This window comes from Scomber scombrus, chromosome 20, assembly GCF_963691925.1.
Source record: "Scomber scombrus chromosome 20, fScoSco1.1, whole genome shotgun sequence".
Classification (NCBI taxonomy): Eukaryota; Metazoa; Chordata; class Actinopteri; order Scombriformes; family Scombridae; genus Scomber; species Scomber scombrus.
In genome coordinates this window covers 4,999,076-5,018,664 of record NC_084989.1, presented here as the reverse complement: position 1 = coordinate 5,018,664, position 19,589 = coordinate 4,999,076, and the positions used below count along the sequence as shown (strand labels likewise).

General features: G+C 40.0%; 1 protein-coding gene across 1 annotated transcript; it reads right to left on the bottom strand.

The window, feature by feature from the left end:
• On the bottom strand, positions 1-16,662 carry LOC134002609 (kinesin-1 heavy chain-like). Its single transcript, XM_062441956.1, has 25 exons — positions 16,534-16,662; positions 12,613-12,700; positions 12,432-12,505; positions 12,237-12,341; positions 12,107-12,155; positions 11,961-12,016; positions 11,362-11,449; positions 10,188-10,312; positions 9,683-9,787; positions 9,380-9,525; positions 8,578-8,726; positions 7,751-7,953; positions 5,907-5,975; positions 5,354-5,560; positions 5,124-5,267; positions 3,582-3,770; positions 3,236-3,353; positions 2,694-2,749; positions 2,497-2,606; positions 2,305-2,406; positions 2,156-2,216; positions 1,427-1,498; positions 697-801; positions 361-568; positions 1-98 (listed from the first exon to the last, which is right to left on the bottom strand). Exons 1-25 carry the CDS (start codon positions 16,660-16,662, stop codon positions 1-3), a joined length of 2,856 nt encoding a protein of 951 aa, XP_062297940.1.
• Between the last annotated feature and the right edge of the window lie 2,927 nt (positions 16,663-19,589).

Here is a 19,589-nt window from a genome sequence, read left to right as displayed (position 1 = left end):
TCATTCCGATATGCCCGCAGACTGGTTGTTAATGAGGTTGGACCTGCCGGAGAGCAAGGGGGAGGCACCCAGCAGCTGGCCTGGCCTGATGGGCTTGGCTGGGGTTGGGTGTCGAGAGATAGCATGGGTTAAGCACAAAGTAAAGATTAAGATATCACTATTTGGTCTTGTTATTCAGTGTATTTATATCGTTTTTTGACTCAGTTTGAACTTGATTTTAGGATTGCATACTCAACCGTCGGCTCAGAATACAGAATATTGACTTTCTTAATTATAAAACAATTGGGCTCACTGTTTCTTTGTACCCAACTTTTCAGAAATGAGACAGAAAATACTTTTATATGTTTGTTTGTCACCCACCTATTGAGGCTCTCCTGCCCATGTTCTTGGGCTTGGAGGCTTCTCTAATGCGTTCCACCTCTTCTTGGTGGCGTTTGCGTTCCCGCGCCGCGCTCTCTTTGGCCTCCTTCAGAGCTCCCTCCATGGCTTTCACCCTCTCAGCAGTGGCCCTCAGGCGCTTCTCCATTTTAGGAATCTCACTTTGTAGGTCGGCATTGTCCCGCACCAGCTACACAGCGGGAAACAGATAACAGAGAGAGTGAGAGGAGAGCGAGAGCATGCAGCCTTGACAATTAAAAAAGCTGCTGAAAGTCACTTGTAGGAAAAAGTTACAGCACATACATACAGTATATTTACCTGCTTATGGACTTTGGTGAGCTGCTCCAGGTTGTTCTCCAGGAAGACAATCTTCTGTTTCTGGGCTGCGGTGACGTCTGAGTCTTCTGAATCCATTTTAGCATTCTGCTCAGACACAAAAACACAGATTATTTATACGCCTACATCAATCCATGTTTTACTCCCGCATTCATTTATTCACCCAATTCCCTGAGTGTTAATCATTTGCTGCACTCAGTTACTATCTATGAGAATATCAAGAGTCTAAAAAGGAAGATCTGTTGAAAGAAGTCCTATTCGTGTCTAAATGAGATGATAAGTAGCAGATTTTGGATGGTTACGACACCATGGAATATTCCCTCTGTCTTCCAGGAAAGCCGGCTTTGCTCTCTGCTTTTGTTTATCTCATCCAGCCCAAGAGCCCGAGGGCTGGAGACGAGTGCCACGACGAGGGCCCCGAGTCCCTAATTTACAGCTGCTACCATTGAAGAATCAGATGGCCTACTTATTGCAGACACTTTCTGTTGTGTTCCCTGGATTCATTAAAATTTCATCACAGTGCAAATTAAATGGAGTACAGGCGGCGCACGAGAGAAATATGGGGCTCGCTCGCTTCATTCCAGGTAAAGGATACGGTCGTAGTCGACAAGAGCTCATGTGATATCACATCGGACGGGAGATTAAATCACAAACGGAACCAGATTACAGGATGGCGATTAAGGTAATGATTTACCATGGCGACTCTTATTACCTTTTTGAGTCTGGCAGACAAGTCTTGGACAAAAAGCCTCCTGAGGTTGTGGAGTGTCTGCAGCTCCCGGGCCTGTGTGAATGCAAGGAAGGAAGCCCGGCTCAGACAACAACAAAGCAAAAAAAACAGGTTGCAGACATTAAAGGGTCACCCAAATTACACCCACAACTTATTTGTTCAGGGTTGTGATTATCCACCTCTTGGATCACTGCCATCTACGTACAATAGCAGCGAATAGAATATCATTTGTGGGATTCACAGCTCACAGCAGTAAACATAAGTCAGCCAATCAAACAGCATCCTATGAGTTTATGCTTTGTAGACTAAAAGGTAGATTAAGAAATAGAAATAGTGCAATTGAAATATAGACAGAGACTCTTGTGATTGTGACAGGTTGTCTTTTCAGTTCATTATGGACTCTTGTATGCGCTACACATTTCTGCATTTTATTTTACCTACTTGATTGATCCTGAAAGGATGCAAACATTTACTGGTTTTCTATGTACCAACCCTTTCTTTAAAACCAATACGCTCACTTTAAATGAAATTCCATTGATCTCTACAGACAGAAATCTCAGACATCAATATATCAAGACATGTGGAAATAAAAACAAAACTATATACATGGGTTGATACAACTGGAGGGGGGGAAAAAACAAATTTTAGTACTAAATGAAAGAAAATGGAGAATTTCTGATTCAAATCTAAATGCACATGTCCATAACTGACCACAGTCTCCTCCAGTCCTTTCAAATCCTGTTTGGCTTGCTCCCGCCTGTCCTGCATCACCCTGCAGCATGTGAAATGAAAGTTAATGATAGCATTTGTTACCATAAACCTGTCATTTTTTCCCATCGACCGAAAGGTAGAGGCATTACGTGAGCTCCTGCAGCTGACGGCTCTTCTCCTGGTCGGCAGCCTTGAGCTTGTCGTGCTCCACTTTCAGCCTCTCCTGCTCCAGCATGATCTCCTGGTTCTGACTGCACAGATATATCAGTGACAGTATCAGCACCGCATCATAAAAAGCTCACACAGAGAGATAAGCGTTCGGGTTCCGCATGGCGTCTTACTCCTGCAGCTCGGTGATGACTTTCTCCTTGCTGTCCAGGTCGTCTCTCAGGCTGCTGATCTGTTTCTGATGGGCCTCTCGGTGAGTCTGGATCTGCTTCTCCACAGCTTCCTGAAGAAAAGACAAACACATCTGGTCATAATTTCAAGTTGGCATATAAGATGATACTCCGACTGTACCGCACCACTAGTACATTACCTTGACTTCATTGGCAGACTGGATCTCATTCTCCATCTCCATGGCGTTCACATTCTCTGGAGGGAGACAGAAATCAAATAGATGACAGTGAAGAGGTTTCGCTTGCATTCTGTGAATCCTGCTGCAGAAGCAATGCATTTTTTATTTGAGTTCTTTCAAGCACAAAACATCATTATTTACACATACATACACAATTTTTAAAAGTTTGAACTTATAACAGATGGTTAAGATGACCATTAAGATGTTCAACCAATCCAAACTTTACCAGTAATGGACTTTTAATGTGGTTTGAATGTGTTTTACTGGCTTTTTTTGGTAGAGGGATTCATTCACATCACTGTATCACTGCGTAAGCCCCCCTGAAACAATACTACAAAAACATGAAGTATGAAAACTTGCTGGAAGAGAGCAGCCTGAAAAGGTTGTGAAAACTCTCTGGGGATTGCTGAAGAGAGCTCAACTTAAAAATGTGCTCTACCAAATTGTGGGGAAGACCATTAAAGGGTTAATTACAAGCATTTCTCATGGAGCGTTGTGGTCACCTTGGGCTTTGATTCTCACTATCTCTGTATTGAGAAAGTCCACATTTTCCTCCAGGTGTCTTTTCTTCTGCTCCACATTCTGGAGGCTCTCTGTCAGGGACTTGATTTTAGCTTCATGCTAGAAAAAAAAAAGCATAGAAAGAAGTGTAAATCTAAAGCTCACACATCTCCACGTAAGCTCTCTTTAAACCAATGGACGGTGTCGTGATGTGCAGAAAGCCATCAGCGTGTTATAAAGCTGCCATTTGACTGATGACCGCCTCCGCCATTTTAATTAACCACCATGTTTGTCACTATGGTGACAGTATCCATGATGGCAGAGGCAGCAGAGGAAAGCTGCAGTGACCTGGGAGATGCGCAGCTGGCAGGCAGTCAGATCCCTCTCGGTCCCCTCCATCTTCTGGCTGCTCTCGGCCTGGGAGCTCTCCAGCTGCTTGCTGCGCTTCACCATCGTCTTCACCTCTGACTTCATCTTGCTGATGTAGAGACGAGCCACGGTGAACTCCTCGTCGATGAGGCCGGTGCTCTCCTGTTGCTGAGGGGTCCAGAAAACAGAGTGGTCCTTTAGTAACATTTTGCATGAATTTGAACGCATGTTTTATATACAGAATATTTACCAATTATTACTCATCACTCATCAATAATCACATGAACAATAATAGTCCCATCTACACAAACTGATATACAACAGAGAGGAATGGCAGATATGGTTGCAGCTAACACTTATGATATAGAATTATAATGGATACACTCTCTTCTTATTACTGAGACTATTATAGGGGGATGCTACATGTTGTGTTTGTTTTCAATTTAAAATTTCAATAAACAAAACATTGAAAAAAAATATTATTTTTAATAATTTAAGAAATTAATCATGACATCTTTAAAACAGTCATTTTATTCAACCAAAAGGTAAAAATTCAAGATGAACAATGATTGAGCAAAGCATTTTCTGTTGATGAGCTAATTTATTTGACAAGGTAATCTTTATATCATCATTATAGTTCCCTTTCCCTTTCTATTCCCTTTTATTTACATTCTAATTTGAACTAGAGCTCGAGGAAGCTAAATTTCACCTCCTTCACTGTCGCCATCTGCTGTGTTGCTTTGCATGTGACAATAAAACGTCTTGAAATCTCTTGACATAATAAATAAGAAGTGGAAGGGACATCGAGCGACTCGCCTTCTAGATTTAATAAGATCCCACTTGGAACTTCAATATCGTGAGGCAATTACCCATTACACAACGACAGAACGTTACTTCATTTTCATAATTAAGCCATCTGCTGTATTCTGGTCAGGAAGATCAAATCGGGCATTCATTTCCTTCACTTGAACCCCTCCACAGCTGGTGTTGCGGCATGCTGCTGTTTAGCACAGAGCTGCAAATTAATGTCAGGCTGACTTGGACAAAAGTAGATGGATTGATTTCTGGATAAAAGCAGACAGTCATAGTCTTTACTCACATGATCATATTTCTACAAATAATGAATTAGTGGATTGATAGATAGTTTAATTGAATCAGAGAAAAGCTGAACAGATGCTGGGATTTGAAGGAATTCTCTGTAACATATCATTATAAATTGAATATTTTTATGTTTTAGACTGTTGGTTGAACATAAACAATTTTATGGGCAATTTTTATAGACTATCCCTTCACTTAATTGACACATCCATCAACAATATTAGTAAGTCTCGACTAAATGGATTGAAAATGTGCAGAATAGATAAATAAGTTTCACATTAGAGGAACATGGAGGCTTGTGGCCCAAAGGAGGCTTGTAATACAACCATGGTCCATATCAACAAATGTCTCTTTATTGTCAGTTCCTAGTATATTTAAATTGCAGTCATGTTCTAACAATCTGTGATAGCTGGGACTCGTAACCTTAATGTCGTTGCGTCCCACAGCGATGCCTATCTCAGCCAGGTCTTTGAGTAATGATGACATCATCTCAGTGACCCTCTTCTTCTGGTGGTTGGTCATCTCCTTCAGTTTCTGCAGTTCGGAGTCAATGGAGGTCAAGCAGTTCTGGTATGGGATTATAAAATAACCGAGTTAACGCATCACCAGGTGACCATCGGTGTCTCACGATGTCCAAATTTGAACCCGCTTACAGATTTCTGGTTCAGCTCCTCGCTGAGGGCCTCGAACTCCTGCGCTTTGTCCTCGACCTCCTGACTCTTCTGGTCGTAGTTGACGGCCAGCTCCTCCAGCGCCTGCAACACCTCCTTCACCTCTTCTTTGGAGGCTTCATTCTCTGCCAGCAGTCGCTTCAGCTCCGTCTGCAGGGTGTTATGGCCCTGCTGCGTAGAGGCTAGGAGCTGCAAGCGAGGACAGCGAGCACAGAAGATAAGACAGTGACGTTTAAAGAAATGCTTTCAAATTTGAAAGAGGGGAAAATGTTTTTTTTGGTGTGTGTTCCCTTTTTATCAGAGGAAAGTCTTAAATGTTTGATTTACAACATACATTTCTGTACAAAAACTGACCTTGTGTGTTCAATCTGGTAAGGCGCCTGTGTTTGCTAAGGGTGAATAACAATCTGACCTCTCCTGCAGGGCTACTAATGGTCTGCCATCAGCCCTCAGACTGGGTTTGTGCTAACAGGACAGAGGCTCAGTGGGGGAGTGTTAGGGAGGGGAAGGGAAGAGAAGTGGGGGATTTTGTCACCTCCTCCTGGTCCAAAATCTGTTCGTTCAGCTTCTCCACCATCTGAGACTGCTGGTTGATCTCTTCGTCCTGGAGGGAGCGAAGGACAGAGAGGAAAAGAGAAATGTAATAAATCACTCATTCATTTCATCAGCAAATAAAAGCGACAATGAAAAGCATCCAACTATGCCATCTGGTGACTAAAAAGAAGTACTACAATTAAGAAGGTATGAGTGTTAGAAATGTAGACACTTTCAATATTAGATTTATGTTAGTAAAAATAATATGCATAATAATGCTATATAATCATATTTTATCACTTTAAAGAAACTATAATATGATTTATATTACCATTAATAACCATCAATTATTAACATTATCAATGGGTGTCGTAATACATGTGAAATGATCTGGCTTTGGAAAAGATTTTTAATTACATTTAATGAATTAATTACATTTTCATTTTCATGGATATTTCTGGATTAATGAGGTGAAATTGTTTTGCTTTTTATTCTTGTATGACTCTTTTTCAGGTTATAAGGTCATATTTGTGGAATCCAGAGTAAATTGCTCCCTGTGCACGAACGAGGACAGTCGTTGTAAGTCTAAGTATGAATACATTTTCTCGTAGTGAAGATATTTACAGTTTATAAAGCAGAATTGGACCAAACATGAGAGAAAAGGAAAGATCATGTTTGTTATAAGATTTAGTCAAGACTGAAGATGAAATACATGTTAAAGGCTATAAATGATGTGTTAAATCAATACTTTGGGTTTTTCATAATAACCATTGACATTTAAAGCTATGGCCACATAAAGACAAAGAGATTTTGAAGCACAATACTTTTAAAGTAAATGTAGTGAAGCTTTTACTGGGTCAACCTTGACCTGACATAGATCTAAGCTGCGGGTCTTTTCTAAGACAATGCATACTATTTAACCGGCTCCATGAAAAACCTCCTACTCTGGTTTTTCCAATAGAAAGGCTCAGTGCTGAAATAAAATATAATGACAGCAGCTTTATGGAGCTGTGGTTGTCTCTGATAAATCACACACCCAGTGCCCTAAGAGACCTAATCCAATGAGGGGGGGGGGGGCTCAAGGGACCGGCACTGACTGATTGACTGTCCCTGACATTTCTATGCAGTATATATCATAAGAAGACTTGTTGTGTAAAACATGTCCTTAAGATTTTTTTACTGTGCAAGGCATTAATTATTCAGTCTTAGCTTTCTTCTCTGCCTTTCATATCTCTCTATGATGATAATGCTACTGTTTCCTGGGGCATTGTTATGATGCAATAACATGATTAAGAGTCTACAGCTAAGCTAGCGGCTCTGTAAGGCTACTTGATCTAAATGAAAATGGTTATTATTGTAATATTAGCACATCATGTCTAGTAAGTCATGTATGAGTATTTACCATATCACATACAATCATTAATCACTTGGGAAATCAAAACATATCAGTAAATACAATGGATCAATGCATGTCTTGTACAATATACTAATATATGACTACTATCATATGTTGATGTTACACAGTATGTGATTGGTTTATGAATGGCATGAGCCTGATTTGTTCTGTTATATCAAATATTTATAGGAGTTCTGTAGTGTTTATGTATTAATGCTTTACTGTACTTGACATTGATGTATTGTCCAATTCTCATTTTCACATTTTCTTAGCGTGATTAGTTGCTACCAGCCAAGATCAATGACATTGTTCTGAGCTGAGCAATAAAACCACACCACAGGCTTGAAATACTGCAGTGGGTCAATACACACCAGTGGGTTCAAAAGGTGTGAACACTTAGAAAATGTGACAGGGACAATATTGGTAAACCGAACTGGAACCTTGTTCACCTTGTCATCCAGCTCTTTGTAGAGCTTGGCCATTTCTGCCTCGTACTTCGCTTTCTCAGCGTCTGTGAGTTGGACCCCGGGTACGGTGGTCAGGGCTGGTTTGGGTGGTGGTGTCTTGTCATTGTTCGTAGCGGTCTCCAGCGCCTGCACCTCTGCTTTGGCCTTTTCCTTGTCAAACTGTTCAGTCACTGGCACGCTCTCTCCTGCAGGGGGCGACAGAGAAGAGGTGGTGGCGGGTGCTTGATATCTGTTCTCTCATTCTCTCTGCTGCTCCCTCGGTCACACATTTAGTTTTAAGAGGAAGACCTGGGACAGTCGAGACTCCATATCATGTTTGTCTTTCGGGTGTCAGCATCACATGTTTAATAATAGACATAATGAGGAAAAATTATAAACTCCCATGTCTAAAATGAATAAGACACATTTTAGGGAAAACTATGGCGATATTCTTTATGACAAGGCTAACATGGAAACAAAGGTCTCTTTCTTGAACCATGTTCTGCATTAGCTCAAAATAGAATCAGTGTGTGATTCAGCTCTATTAAACTAAGACAAGAAATCATGACTGAAGGTGATGAACAGTAAAACTTCAAATCTTCATCTGAACCATCGTCAACCAGTTCAGATCATCTGTAGAAAGGAAAAGTTTGAAACCAGGCTCCATATTCCTTCTTCATTTCAGAATACATTTGAATGTTGAAAGAAGCTGAAAAACCTGAGATATGGCTTATATGAACAAGTAGGTAACACCAATGACTGCTCTGCTATGGTTAAAAGTCATAATTGTTTCACACCGAAGATACGATATACGAGGCTGTGGTTCTCACCTTGCCTCCAGCGATTGAGCTCGTTCTCCAGCCAGGTGACGGTGTTCCTTAGCGTCTTGTTCTTCTCCTTCTCTTTCTCCCACTTGCTCTTCCACTGCTCTGCGGTCAGCTCCATGTTCAGAGACACTGAATTCTTGATGGTTTTTGCCCTTGGTGGGACAGAAAGGTGAGAAAAGCATAGCGACCTGTTTAGAATATCAACAGCAGACACTTTTAGGTTGGTTTCAATGCAGAACCTGCTGAAAGGTTTCAGAGATGTTGTAAATCGTCAATCTGGTGCCTTTCATCATTACAGAGGATCATTCAGCTAAGGGTTCAGCCTAACCCTAACCCTAACCCTAACCCTAACCCACATCATTCCTTATTTGAAAGGAATGTTACTGAGGACTGTGTGGATATGCTTTTATGGTACTAGGACAGCAAAATACCTCACTGGATTCCCATAATAGGGGAAACCTGGACCTCTGAAGTTTCTAGGAATGTATCTTTTGTTTGCTGGTTCGTTTTTGCTGTGTTACTATTGGTTCATTTTACCTTTAAAATTTCACACAACTTCCACAATTGTCATCTCACATTCTCAACTTCATTTTTGATTATTATTGAAGACACTATAGATTTAAAGGTAGGATATCTGACATGGATTATAGATAACATTTGTACTTAAACAGTGTGGTAAATCATTTTTTTATGGATTTGCATATCACATATGAGCTGTTAAACTCAATGTAATTTATCGTTTTTTTCTAAAAAGTCATAGTTATAAGCTGACCAGAGGAGATAAGGATTTTATGTGTGCGTGTACCTCTGTCCAAACAGCAGCGTTGACCTGGTCTCAGCATCGTTGAAAGCAGACGGCGAGCAGCAGATGACCATGGTGGTCCGACAGTTGCCTCCCAGGGAGTCCTGCAGGATCCTGGTCATCTTACTGTCTCTGTACGGCACGTAGGTCTGACACAGGAAAAGAACATAAATTACGATCCACAGGGCCTACAATAGCTTTTACATAACACACTGTTTATCACTCACTGTTTTACATATCAAAGTACATCAGTTGATCATATTGATTTGTTCCAGTTGCACCCAGGAGGGCTGATGACTGTCTCACCGAGCCCTCTGCCAGAGCTGAAATCACATTTCCAAGTGCAGACAGTGACTTGTTGATCATCTTGGCTTCATCCAGCACTGTGCCCTCTGCTCCAGTTTTACCCACCTTTGAAACACAAAGAACACATATAACACATGATGATGTTTCATTTGACAGGATTACTCTGCACAACCGGTATTATTGCCACGATTCTCAGAGTCAAACAATGCAGTAGTGCTATCCTTGGCTTATTAACATTTTATACCGATGGACAGATTACTGTGGTGTCCCCCTGCTGAGAGGAAGTGGCAGCTGGAGCGTGTCATTAAAGTTTTATTACATGATTGCAACACATAAAGGTAAAGTGTGCCTCTAGGTACAATAGAAATAAAGCAAAAAAGATGAGAGTAATAGGGCAATTCACATGTATGAGTAGACTATGAAAATAACCAAGTTAAAGATTTTAATTCCCACTCTGACAATCAAAAACTACTATAAGAAAAAACTACTCAAAATATAGTTGTACTTTTTCACTTCCAGCCAGGTCAACGAGGTAGAGCTTGCCGGTAAGTTTCTGTTCGGTCTGAGTGTTCTCCTGCTTGATGTTGATGAGGAAGATGCTGTGACTCCTGGAACTGTGCTCGTTCATGTCTGACACACACAAAGAAACACAGTAAAGCAAACCGTATTAAATATTATGGGGTTTTTTTGTGTATAAAACACATACATCATCATGCAATGGGATATCAGTTAATGCAAAGATATCACTGTAGGATATGTATAGTTTTAAAGGAGCACTTTGCCAATTTTCAAGTCTGATAAAATGATTCAGTTCACATCACGTGGGTATCTCAGCTTGAGTTTCAGGAGTATACATTTTTGGCAGATAAGAGAAAAAAGAAGATAAGATACACTTTATTCCCCCTGAAGGTGATTGTGTTTGGGCTCAGCATCACTGCATCACAAAGCATTTACCTCCAGACAGCATCCTTACAATCATTCATATGTAAGAATATGTTTTCTTAAGCCAAATTTCATACAAACCCACACACAGTAAGACCAACACAACTGGTATATACTAAGCAGAGAGGCTCTAAGAAAAAGACATTAGTTTCATTATGGGATGTGTATGATTCAGTCAGCACTGCTCTGCCTCTGCTACATCAACCACTGATCATTGCTTTATCTTAAATGGAAGTTACATCTACATTATTATGTGTTCTAAAAACCTATTTCCACAGGATAAAAACTCACTGTAATCAGCTTGTGAAAAGTCAGAGGTAGATCTGTGTGCTACACTTATCAGTTGTATAATCATCATAACAACCAAACACTTGATCATGAGCTTTAAGTACAGGACTTAGGCTCTAGGCTACTGAGCACATATTACCTAAACCTGTAATAACTATTGGTGACTATCCTATTTAATAAGATGGTGAAGATCCTGGACTCTTTCTTGGTGGATTAATTCAAAATGCATGAAAAAAATTGACATTGGCCAAATGATATGATTAAAGCTCTGTGTTATTATAGTTTAAGTGTCCAGGATTTGCATTGACTTTTTCCTATTTTTACCTCAGTTTTATTTCTGCCCTGCTTATGTGTTAAGCTCAGACAGCTCCTTGGCTGGAGGGAGTCTCGATGGAGTCAGGAGACTCGGTGAGGTTGAACCCATGAGAGGCAGCAGTGTATGAACTCACTTGTGACAGCCACGATTCTGTTGTTTTTGCCCTCGTCTATGGCGTCCAAGACCTCATCAGGACTGCACACAAAACGCTCGGTACACCCCTGAGGACGCACGCACACACATCACAAGAGAGACACTTTGTTCCACAACCCCAGCGGCAGGCCCGCTTTACAGAGACACAATTATAAGCAGAGGGAACCATGACATGCAGTATCATGCTGATGCCTTCATGGAGAACTTTTTAAGGGAACTATGAGGACAAGACATCTTATTACTTCATTTTCTTATGATTTTGAATGTCACTCTTTATCACTGGATCTAATGATATATGTTAAAACTTATAGTTGAGTGTAATATGACTTTAAAAAAAAGACATCGCATTAAATACAGTGCTTGTAGATGTTTGCACTGAGCAGGCTGTGTAATGTGTAACCTCATCAAATCCTATACATCACGGTATCACATTGTTTTCAATCATATTGTCCCATGTCATGTCATTCATAAATAATGCATTAGCCGAGACAAACATGTGACTGTGGAAGTCAGTGGAAGTTAATCAGAAACAATATTGCACTTTAAATAAATTCAACATAATAAAACTGAAACCCCCACCTTGACATAGGGCACCCTGTTTTTGTCCTCGTGCACAGAAAGGTTGTTCTTTTTGACTGTGAAGAGCAAAGGAAAATAAAAGAAAGCATATCTGAATTAATCATAATGCCGTTTGCAGCAGCGTCTCAATAATAAGCGATACATACCATCCAACAGGTCCCTGATTTTGTCCAAATAGACTTCAAAATAGGAAACCTGTAATTAAAAAAAACCTTCAACCATGCTTTGCTGACATTTAACCAAATCTGAGCAGCAGATTAAAATGGGAAAACATACTTTAATATGAAACTCCAGGTTCTCATCCATGGAATAAATGTAGTTGAAAATGTCTTCAACAATTCTGGGGGTGATTCCCATCATGTCAGCATCATGGAGTTTCCCCTTAAGGAGACAATAATGATTAAATAAAGTATAAATGGGACAACATATTTGCAGTATTTTGCAGCAAAGGAGCTAACACAGTTATATTACCTCCATTGTGTGCGTTTTGCCTGAAGATGTCTGCCCGTAGGCAAATATAGTGCCGTTGTAGCCCTCAAGAACATCTGTGCACATCAAGACAATGACATTACACATTTGGTTAATGAGACAGGTATTTCCAGGGGTGCGGTCTGTGCAGCACACTACAAATGTTTCACACTGTACAGATTACCTCTGACAATCTTCTGAGCCACAGCATTGTAGAACTGCACCTGAGTCGTACTGGACCCGAAGACCCTGTCAAAGTTGTATGGTTTACCCTGTGGAGAAGAAGAAGAGATAACAGAGAATTTACATACTGATACACAACATTAGGCCCACATACTGTAAATTGCCTGCATCTCACTGACTCAGTTTGACAGGTGGGCTATTCAGTTTTTGCCCCGTCAGCTTGCCGAATCTATGCACACAGATTTATAGGGGAGAGGGCTCAGTCAGGATGCATTCATGGGAATGATATGACTTCCAGTATGGACTTGTGATCTTCATGGGGTGTTGGATAGTGTGAATGTGATGTAATTTGTCATTTATACCCACTGAAAGAAAGCAGGGATTAATAACCAGCCAGAAAAACACTATAGCGTGATCACCACTTAGGCAGACCTGTGTATAAATGCAACATTGTGCAAGATCTATTAGGTTAATTAGGCTTTAACAGTTAATGAGGAATTATATATATTGATTTTTAATATGATTAGAATTCTCTACTTTTACACCCAATGTGTTTAAAGTAGAGATTCAATAACTGCCTTGCTTTTTCTGACTGCTCTGTATTTGTGTCCAACTCTTTTTGAATGTAAAATGCAAAGTGCTTTCTGATTCTAACCCTAACCCTAACCCCAACCCCAACCCTAACCCTAACCCTAACCCTACCAATGGTATTTCTTTAGCCCACAATTTTAATAATCCAATTATTATAATAACTCTAACTTTGATTGAAGAAAACATTGGTGAATCCCAGAAATCAATGGGAACTAACAAAACAAGAGCAAATCGTAGATATGAACGAAAAGAAGAGGAAATGTGTTTGTATGTGGCTTCTTGCATGAGGACCAATGTGCAGCAGCTGTAAAACCTGATGACATAACTGCATTACATTACACAAGACAGTGGTGAAAACTGAAAAATACCATCAAAAATACTTTAAAAAATATTTCATCAGCTATGCACGACACACAATTCTCATTTTTGATATGATAAAGTAGTATGCATGTGTCTGGCAGCTGTTTCTTGTTTTGCTTATGGCTGAAATGTTTAATCAGGCAGACACAGAAATGCTAGATTAGATTATCATCTCTAAATTTCAGACTTTCAGTCAATGTTACTGCAGCTGCTTACTGGCACAGTACTGTTCAGGGCATTCTTGAACACAGTTTGCACCTGGCTTTAACCTGTGACCTGGAAGAGTGGAAGAGCACATATGAAATCCAAGTAAAAACACAAAGAACATTTAAAATGAGTGTGCTTTCAATCCACATGTGAGCAAATGTAACTATGTAAAAAATACAGCTGTTATAAGACTAAAATGAACACATGAACGATGTATTTATGCAATGTGAATTTCACTTTTCTCCTCAAAGTACATGGATTCAGTCTGGATATGACATGACATGATCGTCAGTGTCTGTAAATTATCAGACCAAAGTAAGCAATGGGGAGCACCTGTGCTTCCTTACTCCTTAAGGCTTGCATTGTACCACTGTTCTAAGCTCTTGGAGCATCCTGCCTTTAGTCCTGTTGCCAAGATTTGTACTGTGATGTTGTGAGGAAAATAACAAATGTCTTGAAAATAGTTTCCAGTTGACCAGTCTTGTGATGGTGATGATTACGGTGTGTGTGTGTGTGTGTGTGTGTGTGTGTGTGTGTGAGTGTGTGAGTGTGTGTGTGTGAGTGTGTGTGTGTGTGTGTGTGTGTGTGTGTGTGTGTGGGGGGGGGGGGCTTTTCTCCTTCAATACCACCTTCATTAGCCTTATAAAAACCAATGTACTAAAACTAAGCCACCAGTCTCTTGAAAGCTGTGTCACTACAGCTGAAATATGGGGGCCTTAGCAGATGAGCTGGCCACAAACACTTAATAAGCTGGGACTAGTTTTGAACCAATATAATTTTCTCTTTGGCAGTGAGGTCTGAAAAAAGCTCAAAAATATTTTGATATCTGATTCTGTTGGCTTTGGCTGTTTATTGTGTTGCTTTGTGGGTCGGGGGAAAAAAATCTGCATATAATGTATCTTTGGCCAAGCCTGATATAGTCTTTGATATGATCTACAATGACTGAACAGAGCACCACTACATCCAAACTTTTCCACTTGAAGGGACTGAATATCAGTCGTCCTGTGACTGAGAGTCAAAACCTATGAACAAAGTAGCCTATTATTCTTGAGATTTTCTTTGGTCATAGACATCAGGGGTTCATCAAGGAGAGGGATATTTTTCAGTAAGATGCTACTGTTATACAACCATAACAACCCGGAAAAGATTGCTGCTCAATACTATATATAAATGAACTTCAGAATACAGATGAGTAACAAATGAAAGTGAAAACCATTGACTGCATATACATTTGGTCAACATGTGTCCACTTCCTACTGCTATGCAAAAGTGAAGCCAAAATATCTGCTTTCCAGGAACTGCCATCTTACTTGTATGACATCATCTGCAGCCAGACTCTACACAGTACAGTAGGCCTGCAGGTCACGCCCCCTCAGCCGGCCTGCCATCTGACAGAGGTTTTAGAGCGGCTGTCACAGATGTCAATCGTGATGTCACACCCCCTTTTTATATCCTTAGATAACTAATTAAAAACACATTTATCAGAAAAAGGAGCACTTAGACTACATAAAATGACAGAAACCATCTTTAGGGAAAATGTATATGACGTGTACTTTGATTTTTTGGGTTCACTTTTGGGGTATTGTCATGTTGTCCATATTTATATACAGTCAATGGGGAAAACCGGCATGAAGTGAAGTTAATAAGGTGTGTGCTACAACAAGCCTCCAGGACAGCTTCAGGGATGAACAGTTTTTTTCCAGAATGTATTCCCTTATTTGGTGTAACACATATAACATGATTCACATCCTTTTTTATAGTCATTAGACTATTCAGTGAGCCATTGAGCCTTGACAGAAGCATTAGTATTTGTCATGTTTCTCTTCTCAGTAATTCAAATGTTCATTTTTACAAGCTTTCGTCCCTCCTCCCTCCCTCCTTCACTAACTCACTGACTCACAAGACATTTTAGAACAGCTCAGATTCTGTTTTCCAGGTTCACTTTATAAGCCTAACTTTTTAATGTTTAGCTCAATATCCATAAGCCCGAACTGTATTATGTCAGCTTACACAGCACACTAACATGTTAGCATGTTGGCATTATAATAACCCCATGCAAACACATAACTAGCTAAAGCTGGAACTAGGCTCAAAGTACAGCACGGGCTTATGAAGTGTAGGTGAGGTTGAGAATGATAAATTTAGGCTGAGACTGATTAAGCTGAGCCAAAACTGACAAAGTACAGCTAACTGATTAAAGTTGAGCCAGGTCTGACAATGTAAAGCTGATCTGGACTAGTTTACTAGTTTAGACTGACATCAGTCCGTGCTTAAAAGCGCAGAATCCATCCAGAGGCTCTCCATTACGCACAGCTTTACAAACCCATGGAGAAGCTAATTAACATTAGTTACACCTCACTGAAGGCATATAAGTTCTACAATAGAGTGTCACTAATAGGATTAAACGTGAGAGCACTGTAGAGAAAGAGTGATGATTGAAGCATTTTCTCTTCCAAGAACTCATTGGATTTCTGATGATTGATTTGTTGACATTTTTAAGGTTAAATTATCAGATTGTTTCATTATGTTTGTTCCAGTGTTTCACATAGTCTTACACAACACTTCACTGCGCCAGCTCCAGCAAACTTAATGTGTTTCTTTGGTTTTTGTAATTCGAGGAGAAATATTCTGTATAATACAGAGAAGCACACTTATTGGTCATTTTCGGCAATTATGTTTTTCACTGAATGAAAAGTTGGTCTTTGCGTTCACTACTCTGGCTCACATCATTCATTAAGATGTCTAAATAGTTCCACACACTCACCGCAATCACCACACAGTCTTCCCCTTGAAATTTCGGGATGTACTTGTCTCCCCGGGCCAACTCCGAGCTGTTCAGCGGCCTGAAACGGCACACCACCTTGATAGTGGTCTCCGCCGCCGCATCAGTCATCTCTGCCGCTGTGGATGGATGGAGAGCCCCGTCCTCCTGTTACAACCACAGACACCAAACCAGCAGGGAGCCAAAGGGAAGGCCCCTGACACAGCTGATACTTCAGGTGACTAGGAGACTGCGTTGGAGTAGTCCTCAAAACTATTTTCACCGATACAAATACAAATCATATCTACAAAAATGATTAAATGACTAAACTGATCGCCTCATGAGAACAGCTGTCAGGCCTTGTTACAAAAACATCCCATAGTTTCAATATAAATGCATCTAGTTTGTTAATAAAAAGGTGCGCAATAAATAAAAAATGAGGTACAGCCTCACAAAAAGCATAAAAAGCATAAAACTCAAGATAGTTGCAAGGCGTTCACTTTGGTGCACTGAATGAATAAAAAGCCTGCTGTGAGCAGGGGGCGGGACTATATGATGGTTTGGAGCACATGTCATAAGAACAGTCACATGGGACTTCATGATCTGAGAAACTATTGATCAGTGTGTGCAAAGTGTTTTTTCTGCTGTCCTGTCCCTGGAGGTCAGAGGTCAAAGTCAGCTCCAGATGGAACAGCTGCTTGCATGGAGAGTTTCACCCGGATAAACGTGGTTGCTCAGTTTAACGGAAATCATCATGTGTTCCTGGACCCTCTGTAAATGAGATGGTGGAAGAGGAAAGATTTTAAATGTTAATGGTTTTCTATTGTATCAACTAATCCCACCTGTCTTTCTTCCATTTACCTGATAGGAAAAATACAGAGTTTTACTTGGCTTTCACTCAGGCGGGGAGTTCTGGTCCCCTGAAATGATGCCAACGCGGAAGTAACTTAAAACTGCATTCTATCAAAAGGCCACCAGGGGGCGACCGTTTTGGTGTCAAAAGGACTACCGTCTCTATACAAGTCAATGGAGAATTCACCAACTTCTCACTTGATTTCTAAACTCAGTAAACGTTTTCAAAATGTGTTTATGGTCTCAATCGCTAGTTTAAAGCCTTCTTCAATGCAGTATGATGTTCATTTGTGAAATTTTGGCCTCCCTGATTTTATATTTGACGATAAAGCAGGGTATGCATTAGGGCGTGGCTACGTCGTGATTGACAGGTTGATTGGTTCACAGGTTCAGGAGGGCGCCCCATGCCCCTCCTGATGCCCATATAAGTAGAATCCGTGTTTTTATTTTTCCCGGCAAGCACCTGAAATTTTCAAGATGGCGCTGCCCATATCCGAAACTATTGGCTTCCGAGCAGCAGTCCACAAACCAATGGGTGACGTCACGGATGTTACGTCCATTATATATACAGTCTATGCTTTCACTTCATAATGTAATAAACCTTAATCATTATAAACAGTTTGAAACACATGTTTCATGGTAGAGTGAGCAGTGGTGTGTTGAGGGCATGCAGAGGGTGTCTTTGGGTGGTGTATCTAGTGGCCCAGCAGAAATGAGACAGACAGCTGACACCTGTTTAATATGACTGGTGATGAGGAAAAACTGGATCCTAGTTAAAAAATGTTACACTTAATAGAATAAGACAAGAGAGGATTATGTGATGTGTCACTGAGAACTGAAAATAACAGAAATGACTCTTCTTGCTCTAGTTACACTGTCTGTGGCGCTACCCTGTGGACTGATCACCCACTCGCCTCTGCACTAGTTTTTATCTTTCTATATTTTATCATAGGAGTTCAAACAAGCATGTTCATTTATATCAATAATCCTACATTAGCATTATGATTCCTGCACTGAGGTTCAATTTTCATGTTAGTGTCATCTCACAAATTGACCTGTTATTCTTCTATTATGTATGTTGGCTGCAGTTCCTCCATTGGCACTGAAAAATGGCAATGAATGTAAATCATGTCATGTGGAATTCTAAGGTATATTAGATTGGTTTGTGTGTGTGTGTGTGTGTGTTTGTGTGTGTGTGTGTGTGTGTGTGTGTGTTTGTTTCTTTTCACTGATTGACAAACCATGTCTATGGAGAGGCGATGAGGTCATTATTCTTCTCATTTTCGCTGCCATTTGATGATTTAATACAGTTTTATATGCCAGCTGGGGTTTATAAATGCTGTAGCAAATGGTAATCAGTATTAGTGAACGCTGTCCTGTATGCTAACTACAATGCCAATATGCTGGTGAAATGTAAAGAGTTCTTTTTTTTACTCAACTTAACATTAATGGACACTTCTACTCCTCCTATATGCCAAGATCTTTTGTGACAATTGCGTAAATGTAAATAAAATAATATTACATAATATAAGGATCGTGTGGATTTTATAGAGATTTTATTAGTGCACTAATACATTTCTGACGCAATGTTAGTCAATACAGTGTACTCTGGATTAATGAGGATAGAAAAACTACAAAGAAAAACTGAAGTACTTGCTATTAGAACAAAATTCTAAAGATTTCCTATTTCTTCTAAACACGAAGAAATACATTTTAAAACTGTATACGTGTGGGAGTGCACAGTTATATTTTACATGATCATTTTTCATTAATTTGAAATTGAATTTGAGCTAAATGTTTTATACGCATTATATAAAATGTGACATAAACACATTTTGATCCATTCTGGTCAAATAAAAAAGAAAACACATGCCACTGTGCTCTTTTTGTTCCTATAGGCTACTTCAAAAACTACAATAATATCTGTGACAACAACTTCAAGCTATCTGCATTAATAGATTATATTTGTTCATACTACATGTAACAATATCTACATTTGACCAATCATGGATGCTAATCTGTATGAAAGTTCCTTGTAAGCTTTCTGTCTGAGTGAGTCTAAAGTGAGGTTCAGAGAGCATCCAGAACCAAGCTCTCACCCCTAGAAATACTTTCAGAACAACATAGCATGACTCATCGAGTTGAACAATGAAAATGAGTGTGAATTGTTGTTGTTGTTGTTTTGCTTCCGCTTGGTTTAGATGTCT

What these genes read in the sequence shown, in the direction of transcription:
- LOC134002609 (XM_062441956.1), bottom strand. Translation starts at nt 16,662, where the DNA reads ATGACTGATGCGGCGGCGGAGACCACTATCAAGGTGGTGTGCCGTTTC. An exon ending in GCAAAACGCACACAATGGAG is followed by an intron (nt 12,342 to 12,431) that starts GTAATATAACTG and finishes TGTCTCCTTAAG; the next exon opens with GGGAAACTCCATGATGCTGA. An exon ending in AGGAGCTGAACCAGAAATCT is followed by an intron (nt 5,268 to 5,353) that starts GTAAGCGGGTTC and finishes ATCCCATACCAG; the next exon opens with AACTGCTTGACCTCCATTGA.